The sequence below is a fragment of the Papio anubis genome, chromosome 6, assembly GCF_008728515.1.
Source record: "Papio anubis isolate 15944 chromosome 6, Panubis1.0, whole genome shotgun sequence".
NCBI classification, from domain to species: domain Eukaryota; kingdom Metazoa; phylum Chordata; class Mammalia; order Primates; family Cercopithecidae; genus Papio; species Papio anubis.
In genome coordinates this window covers 45,127,718-45,141,951 of record NC_044981.1, presented here as the reverse complement: position 1 = coordinate 45,141,951, position 14,234 = coordinate 45,127,718, and the positions used below count along the sequence as shown (strand labels likewise).

The following is a 14,234-nucleotide window of genomic DNA, read 5'->3' as shown; positions in this document are numbered from 1 at the left end:
AGAAAATAAACTCTTTAAATATGCTGGAAAATAGCTAAAACAGGTGGAAAATGGAGGACTTTTTTCTTAAAAAACAGAAAATTTCACTGGGTAAGATTCACATTTATACAGCTTTTTGCATGAGGGCACGCCCTAATTTCTTCAGTGTGAGAAAGAGAGAACCCAGGCATAAATCTACAGTTGTATTTTCTTAACATACCACAGGGACAGGTTTGGGGCTGAGTTTTAACCTGAGTGTCTGAAAATCAAGGGAGGAAGTCCTGGAAAGGAAAGTCATGGTTGACAAGGAGGAGATTCATCCCAAAGTTTGTGGATAAGTGCCCCTTCAATCCTTGTCTAACTCATGAACTTAGCATAAATGGGAGAAGGCTCCAAGGCCCTTAGTGGGAAGTAGCCATTGGAAGACTGAGTAACCTGAACAGATACATCAGTTGCTGCCCACTGCAGTGGAGGGACAATCTGGAGTTTGAGTCATGCAAAGTTACACGGGCTGGGGAAACTCGGGCATTCCATTGAAACCCCAGAAGGACCGTGACTTAACAGTAAAGACTATGTTCCAGCACTAAGAGATTTGCCTTGAACCAAGGACAAAACCACACAAAGCCTCCACAAATTCCAGATGATCATGCAGTAATTTAACTGCTCTAACAAAAATTAACACAATTCAGAGAAGAATGAGAATATGCATAATCACTACAATGTAATATAATGCCTAATATATAATCAAAAACTATGAGACCTGTGAAGAAACAGGAAACTGTTATCCATAGATAATATTAAAAGCAGTAATTAGAGAAACAGACTCCAAGATGACTAAAATGTTAGAATTAGCAGATAAACACTTTAAATCTCTATTATATACTTGTTAAAGAATTTAATGGAAAAAAAAGATGAACACGCAAATAATCTCAGCAGACAAATGGGAATTATATAAAAGAACCCAGTGAAAATTCTATCAGTATTATATCCAAAATAAAAAATTCACTGGATAATTTTAAAAGTTGACTGGCGATGATAAAAGAGACAGAGAGAAAAATGTTCAGAAAAATGAATAAAGCTTTAGTGACCAATGCAAAAAATACTACCCAGTCTAAGATATGTGCAGTTAGAGTCCCTGATGAATAGGCAACGCACAGAAAAATATCTGAGCAAATAAAGGCCTAATATTTTTCAGATTTGGTTATTTAAAAATCACCTAAATATATATAAGAAACTTGGTGAGCCCAAGCAAGATGAATAAAAAGAAAATCAACATAAGCATATCATAATCAAACTGTTATAAAAACAAAAATAAAGAGGACATATGAAAGGAACTAGAGAAAAAAGACATTCCATACAGGAGAACAACAATATGAAAGATGGATTATTTCTTATCAGACACTGGAGACAAGAAACAGTGTATCTGGAGCAAAATATTTACCAAATATATATCTGACAAAAGACATATCCAAAATATATAAAGAACACTTACAACTCAATACTAAATAACAAATAACCCAATTTTTTAAATGGGTTAACAGAGAAGATATTTTACAAGGGAAGATATACAAATGACCAATAACTAACTTTAAAGGAGATCAACATTACTAGTCATCAGGGAAATAAAAATCAATAAATTAATAAGATAGCACTACATGCCCAAAAGAATGGCTAAAATTTAAAAAATTGACAACACCAGATGTTAGCAAAGACATGGTGTAAATGAAACTCGCATACATTGTTTGTGGTTGTGTAAAATGGTACCAGCACATTGAAAGAGGTCTAACACTAAACCTACACCTATACTATAACCCAGTAATTTTATTCTTAAAGTATTTACACCAGAGATATGAAAATACATTTTAAAAAAGAATATGTGCAAGACTGTTCATAATAGCTTTAATCATAATAGCCTAAACATAGATTCAATCCAAGAGAATGGTAAAACAGGCTGTGACATACTCAATTCAATGAAATGACACTCAGTAACAAAAAAAGAATAAATTACTGGTAAACACAGCAACATTGATGCATCCCAATAACACTTTACTGAGTAAAAAGGAGCCTTAATCAAGAGTACATAACATATTATTCCATTTATATGAAATTCTAGAAGAGGTTAAATTCACCTATGAAGAAAAAAGAAAAAATAGAACAGTGGCTTTTTTTTTTTTTCTGGAAAAGTGAGAATAACTGGAAAGGGCCATAAAAAAACTTTCTGGAAAGATAAAAATGTTTCATCTCTTCATAGGAAGTTAGGTTTCAGAGGTATATATATTATAAACATAGTCTATCTCTTGATAGGAATGTGGATTACATAGGTGCATAAATCTTTAAGAACTCATTGAAATGTACATCTAAGGCCCATACATTTTACCCTATATATATTTTATGGTAAAGGGAACTATACACAAATATTGAACCGTAGTTAGTTACATGCATACTGAAGTGACTGGGGTAAAGTCTACTAGTGTCTGAAAGCAACTTTGAAATGCATCAAAAATACAATGGATTCGTAGAGTGATATTAGGATGGATAGATGAGATAAAGCAAATAAAACTGTTAATTATAATCTACGTTGTGTGTATGTGAGTGTTCGCTGCACAATGCTTTTAACTTTTTGATTATTTAGAAGTTTTTATAATCAAATGTTGGAAAACAAAAAGACAATGCATTAAAATTTAAAAATGTTAAAATAATAATTTTAACTCTACTCTAAACTCAAATTCTATTTCCAGTTAAAATATTCTCAAAATGGAGGCAAAATAAAGATCATTTTCAGGTAAAAGAGAAACCAGAATTTGTCATCAACAGATCTACTTTATAAGAAATGCTAAAGGAAGTTCTTCAAACTGAAGAGAAATGATACTAGATAAGAACTCAAATTTACAGGAGCAATGAGGAGCACCAGAAATTGCAAATATAAAAGTAAATATAAAGACTGTCTTGTTTTTCATTAATTACTTTAAAAGACAACTGTTTAAATAAAAAATCTAACACTATAGTGTGAGACTCATGAAGCATAAGATGGAAAATACTAAACAATAAAGGGCAGCGGTATAAATGGAATTATAACATTGTAAAATGCTTGCATAGTAGTAAGGCTAAGGACAATATTTTTAAAAATTTAAACACACTTTTACCCCATCCATGAATGAAAATATTCACAAGATAAATTGTGAAGTATCCATTAATACACTAAACTTTAATAAGCATACACCATATCAAAATTTGAAGAAAGCAGTAAAGCAGTGCTTCAAATAAAATTTATAGCGTTAGTAGCCATGTTGTAGAATATATTACATCAGAAAAAATGAAGATTTAAAATAAGTGATATGAATTTTCATCTTAAGAACATAGAAAAAGAGCAAATTAAACCTGAAATAAGTAGGAGAAAGGAAATAATAAAGATAACAGAAAGCAACTAAATAGAAAGCAGAGAAGCAAGAGAAAATTAACAAATCAAAAGTTGATTCTATAAAAATATTAATAAAATCAGTAAGTCCCTAGCAGGACATGTCAAGAGAAAAAGAGGAAAAACACAAATTGCCGACATCAAGAATGAAATAGGAATATTACTAAAGATTCTACAGACATTATAAAGATAATGAGATATTATGCCAACATTTTGACAACTTAGTTGAAATAGTTGTTAAATTTTGTCAAATGCTTTTTCTGCATCTACTAAGATAACCTTAATTTTTTATTACTGAAAAACATAATTTAATAAAAGCAGCATAATAGAAAATAAGAATAATTGTATAATTATTAAATAAATTGAATTAATTATAAAAATACTATCCCACAAAGAAAATTCCATTACTTGGTTATTTTATTGGTGAATTTTACCAACATTTAAGAAAGAAAAAATTTTAATCATACACAAACTTATTCAAAAGATAAAAGAAGAGGAAACATTTTCAAGATGGTTTTGAGATCTATATAGCTTTATTACTAAAGCCTAATAAAGATATTACAAAAAAGTAAATTAGAAACCTATACTTTTTATGAATATAAACACAAAAATCTATAACAAAATATTACCAAACGGGATCCAGCAAAATACGAAAAGGGTAATACATCATAACCAAGTAGAGCTCATCTGAGAAATGCAAAGTTGGTTTAGCATTCAAATTTGATGTTATTTACCATATTACACGATAAGGAATAAAAAGTATAGTTATCTAAATTGTCGCAGGAAAAACATTTGATACACTGTAACAGCTATTCATGATGAAAATATGCCATCTGACAAAGGGCATCTGTGGAAAACTTTCATGTCCCACATGAATGAAGTATTGAATACTACCACTAAAACAAGCCAATGAGGCAAAGATGTCTACTCTTACCACTTCTATTCAACACGGTAATGAAGGTCCTAGCCAGAACAATAAGACAAGAAAAAGCAATACATGGTGTAAAAATTGGAAAGGAACCAGTAACACTGTCTATACTGATAGGCAAGAAGAATTTTTATTAAAAGTCCTAAAAAAAAATCTACAAATCAACAATTAATGAGTAAATTTAGCAAGATAACAGGATACAAAATCAATATATAAAACTCCATTGTATTTTTATGTATTAACAGAAAACATTAAGTGGTAAAATTTTTTTTAATTTCATTTTAATAGCATCAAAAATATAAAATGCTTAGAAATGAATTTACCTAAGACACACAAGATCTCTACACTGAAATTTATAAAACGTGGATTAGAGAAATTAAAGACGACTGAAATAAATGGATAGATGTACCATGTTTATGTATTATAGGACTCAATATTTTTAAGATATTAGTTTTCTACAAATTTATGTACAGAATCAACACATTCCTATCAAAATCCCAGCAGGCTTTTTAGAGAAACTGATTATAAAATATACATGAAAATGCAAAAGATCTGGAGTAGGCTAAACTGTCTTGAAATTGGAGAGCAAAGCTGGAGCACTCAATTCAAGGTTAACTATAAAGCTAGAGCAATCAACATAGCAATTTTTGACATGATGATAGAGAAGTAGAATAAGAGAAGAAAATAGAGATACCAGATCAAGAGATAAGGAGTCTTGGCAAACTTGGCAAACAAGGCTCTTGCAAAGAGTACTCAATGAGGAAAGCACAGTTTTATAGCAAATGTTGCTGGAACAACTGGGCTAATAAATACCAATCAATCTCAATCTCTTCATCCTGTTGTACACAAAATTAGTTTGCAATCAATTATAGACAAAAATTGAAACCACACAACTTCAAAAAGTATTGGAATGTATGTTTGCGACTTGGTTTAAGCACAGATTTCTTAGAATGTAAAAACGCAAACCATAAGTTAAAAAATTTATAAACCACACTTTATCGGCATTTAAAGCTTTTGCATTTCAAAATTCACTGCTTGAAAAACAAAAACAAATAGGTAAGTAACAGACTAACAGAAAATATTTATAATACATCTATCTGACAAAGGGCTTTAGCCATAACATATAAAATCCTACAAATAATAAAAAGACAAACAATATAATTTTTAAAACTCATGAAGGAGTTGGACAGACCTTAGTAAAAGAAGACACAAAAATAGCCAGTAGCATACTGAAATGTGCTAAATATCACTAATCACTAGGGAAATGCAAATTAAAATCATAGGGAGGTACCATTTTACAACTACTAAAATGGCTATAATTACAAAGATTAATGCTATCAACGTTAGTGAGGATGTGGAGCAAACAAAACACTCATATATTTTCAGGAGGAGTATACAATGGCACAGCCACTTTGGAAAACAGTTTGGTGTTTTCTTACACAGTTATCCATGTGACCAAGCAATTATATTCCTAGGCATTTATCAAAGATAAATAAAAAATGTATTCACATAAACTTGTACAAGAATTATCACAACAGTTTTCTTCATACTAGCCCCAACAGAAAAATGGACAATAATTTACAGTATATTAATGTAAAGAAATATTACAGAGTAGCTAAGAAAAAAGATTTAACTGTTGATCCACACCAATATGGAAGAACTTAAAAAACATAAATCAAAGAAACCAGACACACAGTATTTATAAAATAAATGCTATGGTATATGAGCTCATTTATCTGTAAATCAGCTGTAAATCAGGAAAAACTAATCCACGGGGAAAAATCAGAATGGCGGTTGTCTCTTAGGGAGTGGGGATGGGAACTGCCTAGAAAAGAACTTCATGGAATGAGGGAAGTGTGCATTATATAGGCATATGTGTTTGTCAAAAGCCTTATATACTGATTTGTGTATTTCACTCTATGTAAATTTAACTTGAATAAAACAATTCTATGCAAATATTGAACTCTAGTTAGAAAGTTTGCTTTCACAGTAGTCTGGGTCTGGGCATCTGAACTTTAACACTAAAGGTGACCTTCACATGGTGTTGCTTGAGAAATACTGCTGTATCCTTACTGCCTTTATCTTATGTCAGGTCACTTGTCTCAAATCACTCTCAAATATAATTTCTTACCTACCTTGCAGCTAGAGAGACCATATCACTTAAGCTGTGGTCTGCGTGGGGACCAATAGCATCAGCATCACTGGAGGACCACTGGACATGCAACATCTCACGCACCAACCCTGACCTATTCTGTAGGTTAGCAAGCTCCTCATACGAATCCTATGCACATTACAGTCTGAGAAGCACTGCCTTACACCTCACAGAGGCAATGGTGAAGGTTACATAAAATATTAGATGAAGGCACAGTGCCTGGCACATAATAGGGTGGTGGAGATGTGACAACCAGGATAAAAGAACCTGTAATGGGAAAGAACCCCTTTTAAAGTTGGTGTTTCTTAAATCATGTTCCATTAAGTATTGGTGTTCCATGAATTTGCAAGGCAAACACTGGAGAAAATAACTCAATTTTCCAAGTGTTAGTGAGAACAACAACATTTGTTTATATCTAGCTGTTCTCCATAAAAAGGGATTCGAGGCAGCACTGATAAAGAGGATGGAAAATACTGAAACATAATCTACATCTCCTGAGACTATAAGCAGCCTAGCAGCCCAACAAGATGAAGCAACCTTGTCCTGGCTTTCCCTCTTCACTCTAATCTTGCCCATCTGTCTAAGCAGGTGGGGCCTTGTAGGCATTGAGTCATCATGGCTGCTCAGCTGTCAGTCAACTGCTTGAGGGTGCCTACATGGGGCTTCTAATATTTATTTCTACCGGCTGTTAGTTCTGTACACAATCTTAGCTGAAAGGCAGAGAAGTGATTCTACTAGTCATTATTTCTAACAATGAGTAAAATGTAACATATTCAGATCTTTTTCCCAAGAGAGAAAAGAGTAGACATTAATAACACCAAGAAAAAAGGATTGTGAACATGTGAAATATGGAGTTTTCTATTTCTCAAAGTGTGGCATGTTTCTCTTGTAACAAAAAGAGAAGAAATCAATATGCTGAAAATAGGATCCTCACACTACCTTTAGATTCACCTAAACAAAGTGCAAACTTTGCCTTGCTCTGATGCAAACTATTTTTCATTGGGTTTTTGCTCTTTTACGTTGCTCCTGGTTATACTAATAGTTTAATGTGTGTTGCATTTTAAAAGTTATTCTTGGATACTGTGTATCTCAGACTGGTTAAGCAGCACTGGTTTTGATGTAATGTCATGTCTTTCTCCCCATGAGATAAAGATTCACCAGGACTTGAAAACCCTCTTAGACCCTGGTGGTTACTCCCAATATGAAGCCCATGAGCAGGCTGAGAGGGGAGAGAAAGTTAAACCGAAAACTCCTAATTAAGAGCAATTAATATTACCCAAATTATCAGCCAAGATGTAAGGAATGGGGAACTTCCACCTGGTGTTTGGGTCTCTCAGGCCATTTCTGGAGTTCTGTGAAAACAAAGGTAAAGGTGAGTGGGAAGCCTAGTCCTCAAGGTCACCTTGACCTCCTCCTTCAATAAACTCTCACACAGCAAACAGTCTATCACACAATTCAAACAGTTTAGTGGCAATTTCTCTTCTGATTATGAAAGCAATAGAAGTCCCTTGAGAGATAATTTGGAAAAATCAGAGAAATTATTAAGAACAAAATAAAGGGGGCCTGCAATCCCAGGAAAATTGGATAGATAAGCCATCTAATTATTTTAGATCTTTTGTGCTGTTTACTTATTTTCCCTCTGTTTTTGTCCTTACCGGCTATAGTGGAACTCCTCACTGGAACAGATTATAGATGAGATTTCTGTTATCTCCTTCACAGTGCCCATCCCAGGGCTGGCCACAGAGCAGAGACTGACACCCAATGGTACTGTCTGTCCTGAGGAACTTACTGCATCTTTGACAGGTACTCACCTGCAAGAGGATGTCCCCTTGAAAGAGGTCCAAGCCTGCAGCTGGAAATGGAATTTTTTTTTAAAAAAAAAAGAATATTTGAGTGAACATTATTAAAAGGCATTTTTCATAATAAAATTTATCTTTGCCATTATAAATCTTTGAATATTAGTCTTTATGTGGCAAAACTTTTCGAAACAATGCAAAAATTCCAGTTGAGCAAATGTGAATGGCCAATGAGTATCACATATTGTCATAGCCTCTGTTTTCAATTTTGAAACAATAAATCTTGTCTAAGAATCTTAAAAGTAAGAGATAAGTTAGAAGGGATTTTATTGATCACTGACTATAAAAAAGGGATTTGAGGCAGCACTGATAAGGAGGATGAAAAATATTGAGAGAATGGCTGGGGGTGGTGGCTCACGCCTGTAGTCCCAGCACTTTGGGAGGACGAGGTGGGCGGATCACCCGAAGTCAGGAGTTTGAGACCAGCCTGGCCAATGTGGTGAAACCCCTTCTCTACTAAAAGTACAAAAATTAGCTGAGCTTGGTGGTGCACACCTGTAGTCCCAGCTACTGAGGACGCTAAGGCAGGAGAATTGCTCAAACCCAGGAGGTGGAGATTGCAGTGAGCCATGATCGCGCAACTGCACTCCAGCCTGGATGACAGAGCCAGACTCCATCTCAAAAAAGAAAAGAAAAATATTGAGAGAAATGGAGAAAAAAATAGAGTCCAGCGACATGAAGTGATGTACTACGTAATCCAGGGGCCAAGAGAGCATCAAAACTCCGGCCTTCCCATTCAGGGCTCTTTCTGCCCCCGTACCATTCTGCCTCTTGTCCCAGGGTAGATGAATGTATTCTGCTCTTTCCCATGAAAACACGATGATACCCTCCAAAACCAAGCTCAAGGTGCTGCCCACGTCATAAGGAAGACCAGAGGATTGTGGACAGATTCATTCAAAACCATACCTCCAAACATCTGTTCTCAGGTGCTTAGCAGAATACATTCTCCCACTGCTGGTATTGCTTAATCCTGGCCTCATCCTGTTTCAGTAAGCAAGATTCTTAAAAGGGAAGATCTTTGTGGGAAAATTTCTCAAGCATCAAAAGAGCATCACTTATCATAACTCTCATGTGACAAGCAACATTTTCTGTAAAATGCAACAACTTCACACAGAATCACTGGATTGTACTTCATTCTGAGGACAGCCCTGATTTACAGGCCGGGAAACCAAAGCAGAGATTAATTACCACAGTCTCACGAGCCAACAGAGGCCCCATTTGGCAAAGCCCATGGTTCATTCAGGAACCAGCTCCATTTATGCATAGGACACCAAGGAGGTGTTAGGTATTAGCAGGCATCATGATTTCACTGGCCAGTGACTAACTAGGGCTATCCCTGCATCACTCCCTTCCTCATGCACACATTTGCTAGATTGCTTAACCTCCTTAGCCCTGACCTATTCCTATGCTAGCAGTGCAATTAAACAACCACAAACAGTAATGACATCACTGTACCACTGTCAGTAGGACCCAGATTTGAATAATTTTTTAAATAAAGGGACTTCGTTCTGGTCCATCTATTCTTTCATTGAGAATAGTTCTGCTATTTGTTTGTCCTGAGCAAAAATCTGTATTTCCTGACACCTGGCCTGGATTATAATGGAATCAAGGGAGCTCTTCCAGAGTGAAGTGAACGAGCCCACTCAGACTTTGGCCCCAGTGGTCAGACAGAATGGATGGGGTCATGGGGGGCAGGGAGAACTTCCCAAAGAAGTGCACATCCAGTGAAAGCAAGCCTCAATCTATTCATTACCCAATTTGTTCTGGTGGTGCACACTTATTAAATGCCTAATGTGTCTGAAGCATTTTTCTAGATGCTGGGACATAGCAGAGAATAAAACAAAGTCCTTGAGGAAATGACACTCTTGATTGGGGGAAGAGGGAGACATACAAATAAACAAATAACTGTAAAGTATGACAAATGGTGAAAAGTACAATAAAAAAGAAACAAACGAAAGGTAAGGTGGGAAAGAGTGCTGAGGTGAGATAGGTTAGCTATTTTATTAAAGAGTGGTCAGGGAGGGCCCCCCAGAGGAAGTGGCATTTTAGCAGAAATATGATCGAGTAAGGGAATGAAGGAAGTGTGGTGGAGGTAAAGGCAACACCAGATAGAAAGGTCCTGTGGCAGGAAAGCCTTGATGTCTTAGGGCAGTGGTCCTAAACTTGAGCATCAGAGTCCCCTGGAAGGCTTGGTCAACACAGGTTGATGAGCCCCCACCCTTGGATTTCTGGTTCATTAAGTCTGGGGCAAGGCCTAAGGATGTTCATTCCTGAGAAGTTTACTGATGCTGCTGGCTGGGGGACAACACATTGAAAATCACTTCCTTAGAGGAGTAGCTGTGCAGTCAGGGTGGCTGGAGAGCTCAAATGGGAAGAGGAAGAGTAGTCACAAATCCTGTTTCAGCAGATCCACTCACACTCTAATGTGCATAGAAACCACTTGGGTCTGTCAAATTGGAGATGCTAATTCGGTAGGTCTGGGGTGGATCCTCAAATGCGGCCTTTCCAAGAGAAAGCTCGTGAGTGACACAAGTCACTTTGGCCTGTGGAACACACTTTGGGAATCAAGGCTCTAAGGCCTTTACTTTGTGTTGGAGGAGAAGTCATTAGAAGGTTGCAGCAGAGAAATGACGTGATCTGAAGGATAATAAAGGAAGAGTTCTATGTTGTGCAGAATAGTCTGTAGGGAGCAAAGGCAGAAAGGAAGCACAGTTATAAGGACCAGTTCGGATATGAGGTGGCTGACCAAGGTGGGGACAGTAAAAGTGCTGAAAAGTGTCAACTGTGGTATGATTTGAAAGTAGATCTAGGCCGGGCACGGTGGCTCATGCCTGTAATTCCAGCACTTTGGGAGGATGAGGTGGGCAGATCACAAGGTCATGAGTTCAAGACCAGCCTGACCAACATGGAGAACCCCTGTCTCTACTAAAAATACAAAAACTAGCCTTGCATGGTGGTGGACACCTGTAATTCCAGCTGCTTGGGAGGCTGAGGCGGGAGAATCACTTGAACCCGGGAGGTGGAGGTTGCAGTGTGCTGAGATTGTGCCATGCACTCCAGCCTAGGTAACAGAGCAAGACTCCATATCTTGGGAAAAAAGAAAGAAAGAAGAGAAGAGAAGAGAAGAGAAGGAAGGAAGGAAGGAAGGAAGGAAGGAAGGAAGGAAGGAAGGAAGGAAGGAAGGAAGGAAGGAAGGAAGGAAGGAAGGATCAAGTAGATCTAATAGCATCTGCTGACAGATTTTGCATAAGGTATGACAGAAAGACAAGAGTTAGGGGCAACTCTAAGATTCTGAGCCTAAAATCTAGAAGGAGTGAGTTACATTTACTGAAATGAAAAGGACTGAGAGGAGCAGGTCTTCGGGTGGAGGATAAGAAATGTTAAGTCAGCCTTGTGAGGCAAAAAGAAGATGGTGAAAGGTGGCAATTTTCTCTATATGATTTTCACCATCAATTTACAGGGTTAGAATCTGGCCATATGGCTAACCCAATCAATCCTGGTGGTTTGGTTGAAATGGCCTAAAAAAAAGATTACATGGCAATGAGATTTCTTCACTGGGGTCAAAGTTCAGAGGTGGTGGTAGGCCTGAAGAGTACAAAATGGCAAAGAGGTAAAGAATTAATTTTTATTAGATAGATAAGGATGAGATTAGAAAAACTCTAAAAATTCAAATCCCAGCCCTGTTGTAAAATAACATCAGATTCTCTGAACTGTTTACACAATGTCTGACTCTAAAAAGAGATATTTTAGTGCCTGGCTCTGAAGTCTTGGGACTCATTCATGCATTCACCCATTTACCTTCCTAAACTATTTCTGCTCTGCCTATGCAGCCATTCTCCAGCTATTCCAATTAAATATCAACTAACTGGCTTCTCTGTGAGTGAGAGAACGCCAGAAAAATTGACCCATAGGTACAGGTGTTTTCATTTTGTAGTCTTCAGATAGCACTGAGCTATTAAGGTACGGGCTGCAAGATCTGGAAGTGAGCCCTGTCACTGCTACCTATGATCCTGAGCAGGTCACTCTAACCATGAGAAGCCACTTGCTCCTCCCCCCAAAAAATGAAAACAGCACTTACTCCACAACAAGACTGGACAAATAAAAATATCATGGCCAGTGGAGGGGTTGGGTTTTGTTTCCCCACTAAATATAACCAGAGGCTTATTCTTATATTTTTCTTTAACTATCAGAATAATTATCTATTTGCTTTCCTTTTCTTCCAAATACAAATTAGAAAAATAATTTTTTTATAAAGAGAAACGTGTTATGTATCTAGATCCATTGAGGACTCCCTAGCTCTCCTAGAATGTCTGGTCTAATTGTCTTCTTTTTCCACATTTTTATCTTTCAGAAAATGCAATTTCTCACAAAGCATCAATAAATATTTCTCCCCCAAAGAATCACAATACAGTATTATGAAGGAAAGTGCTTTTCAGTAATCCCATCACTGGGTTTTAAGTAATTTCAATACTTTAGTATGCAAAAATTGACCTCACCTAAATTGATTTCTGAAATATCCTTCTGTTCACCAAAGTCTGCATCATGTACTGTTAAAAGTGAGGGAAAAAAAATATTATTAGCCTTGCTGAACGAAAAAAGTTCAAAAACACTCTCTGTGCATTTGAACTAATTCTTACCATTTTCTTTAGGAAGATACTTAATCTGAAAAAAAAATAAATATACAGAAAATGGATAACGTATACTAGAATTAATATTTCTAAATATCCAAAAAGCAGGACTCTACTTACCGATACAGCTGCTATGTGGGCAAAAAACAAGGTAAAGGAGAGAATGCATGTGGATCTAGTCCAAGCCATTGCTGCGAGTGAGCTGATTTTAGCAGACACCTTGTCATAAATACCTTTTAGACTTTACCCTGACGGTTGTATTAGAAACTTTGACCCTTCCATATGTACCGTAGTGCTAAAAAAGGTAGTCAAAGATAACAGCATTGACTCTTTCGAGGACAGACACTAAGTTTACCTTAAATGCTTAAGCTTCAGAGACTGGGGGAAAGTTTGAAAAATTAATACTGAAATGAGCATATAAGAAGTAATAACATTCCTATAGGGCAGCAATAGCGATTCATATAATATAACAGAAGATCCTCTTAACAATAAAAACAAAAATAATTTTAAAATTTATTATTAAGTATTTAATTCAAATAAAATATAAATTCAAATTTTATGGAAATGTTATAAAGCAATTATTGAAGGACATAAAAAAACCTGACTCTCTCTCTATATATACATATATATGAAATATTAATAGATTATTTCAATATTAATCTATAAATTCATTTTCATTCTAGTAAAAAATCTAACAGGGTTTTCAGTGGAATTTGTCAAGCTGACAAATGGTTCAATTCACATGAAAGAGTAAACCTTGAGGAATATATAAGAAAATTCTGAAAAGGATGAATAAAGAGAAAAGAATCGCCCTAAAAGAATATCAAGAACTTTTGTAAAATTACAGTAATTAGAGTGTAATAGTTCCAAAAATAAAGACAATGAGTCTATAGCCTGGAATAGGTAATATCCAAATAGATGCAAACACATGTGGGGCTTTTGTGTATGAGAGGAACCAAACAGTCAGGAGGGAAATCCTGGTCTCTTTCATAATAATATTGGAATAATTGCATTTCCATATGAGGAAAAACATTAAATGTTCATCTGACACCATTCACAAAAACAAATTCTAGATAGATTAAAAATGTAAATGTGAAAATATAAACTTTGAAAAAGAAAATATGGAAACATATTTTTAACCTTGAGTTCAAGAAAGATTGCTTGAACATGAAAAAAACATAGAAATTATAGGGGAAAAGAATAATACATTTGACTATATCAAAATTTAAACTTCTTCATGACAAAAACATAACATGATTAAAAGATAAGCTACAGA

General features: G+C 35.7%; 1 protein-coding gene across 1 annotated transcript in view; it reads right to left on the bottom strand.

Moving 5' to 3' along the window:
- The window catches only part of MEP1A (meprin A subunit alpha), a 43,125-nt gene extending 29,560 nt beyond the window's left edge, over positions 1-13,565 (bottom strand). Inside the window, exons 1-5 of the mRNA XM_003897695.4 lie at positions 13,079-13,565; positions 12,968-12,992; positions 12,827-12,877; positions 8,286-8,326; positions 7,751-7,826 (exon numbers count right to left, since the gene is read on the bottom strand). Of these exons, the coding sequence (XP_003897744.1) occupies positions 7,751-7,826; positions 8,286-8,326; positions 12,827-12,877; positions 12,968-12,992; positions 13,079-13,147 (262 nt within the window). The 5' untranslated portion in view covers positions 13,148-13,565. The remainder of the gene's footprint in view (positions 1-7,750; positions 7,827-8,285; positions 8,327-12,826; positions 12,878-12,967; positions 12,993-13,078) is intronic.
- Positions 13,566-14,234: the final 669 nt, after the last annotated feature.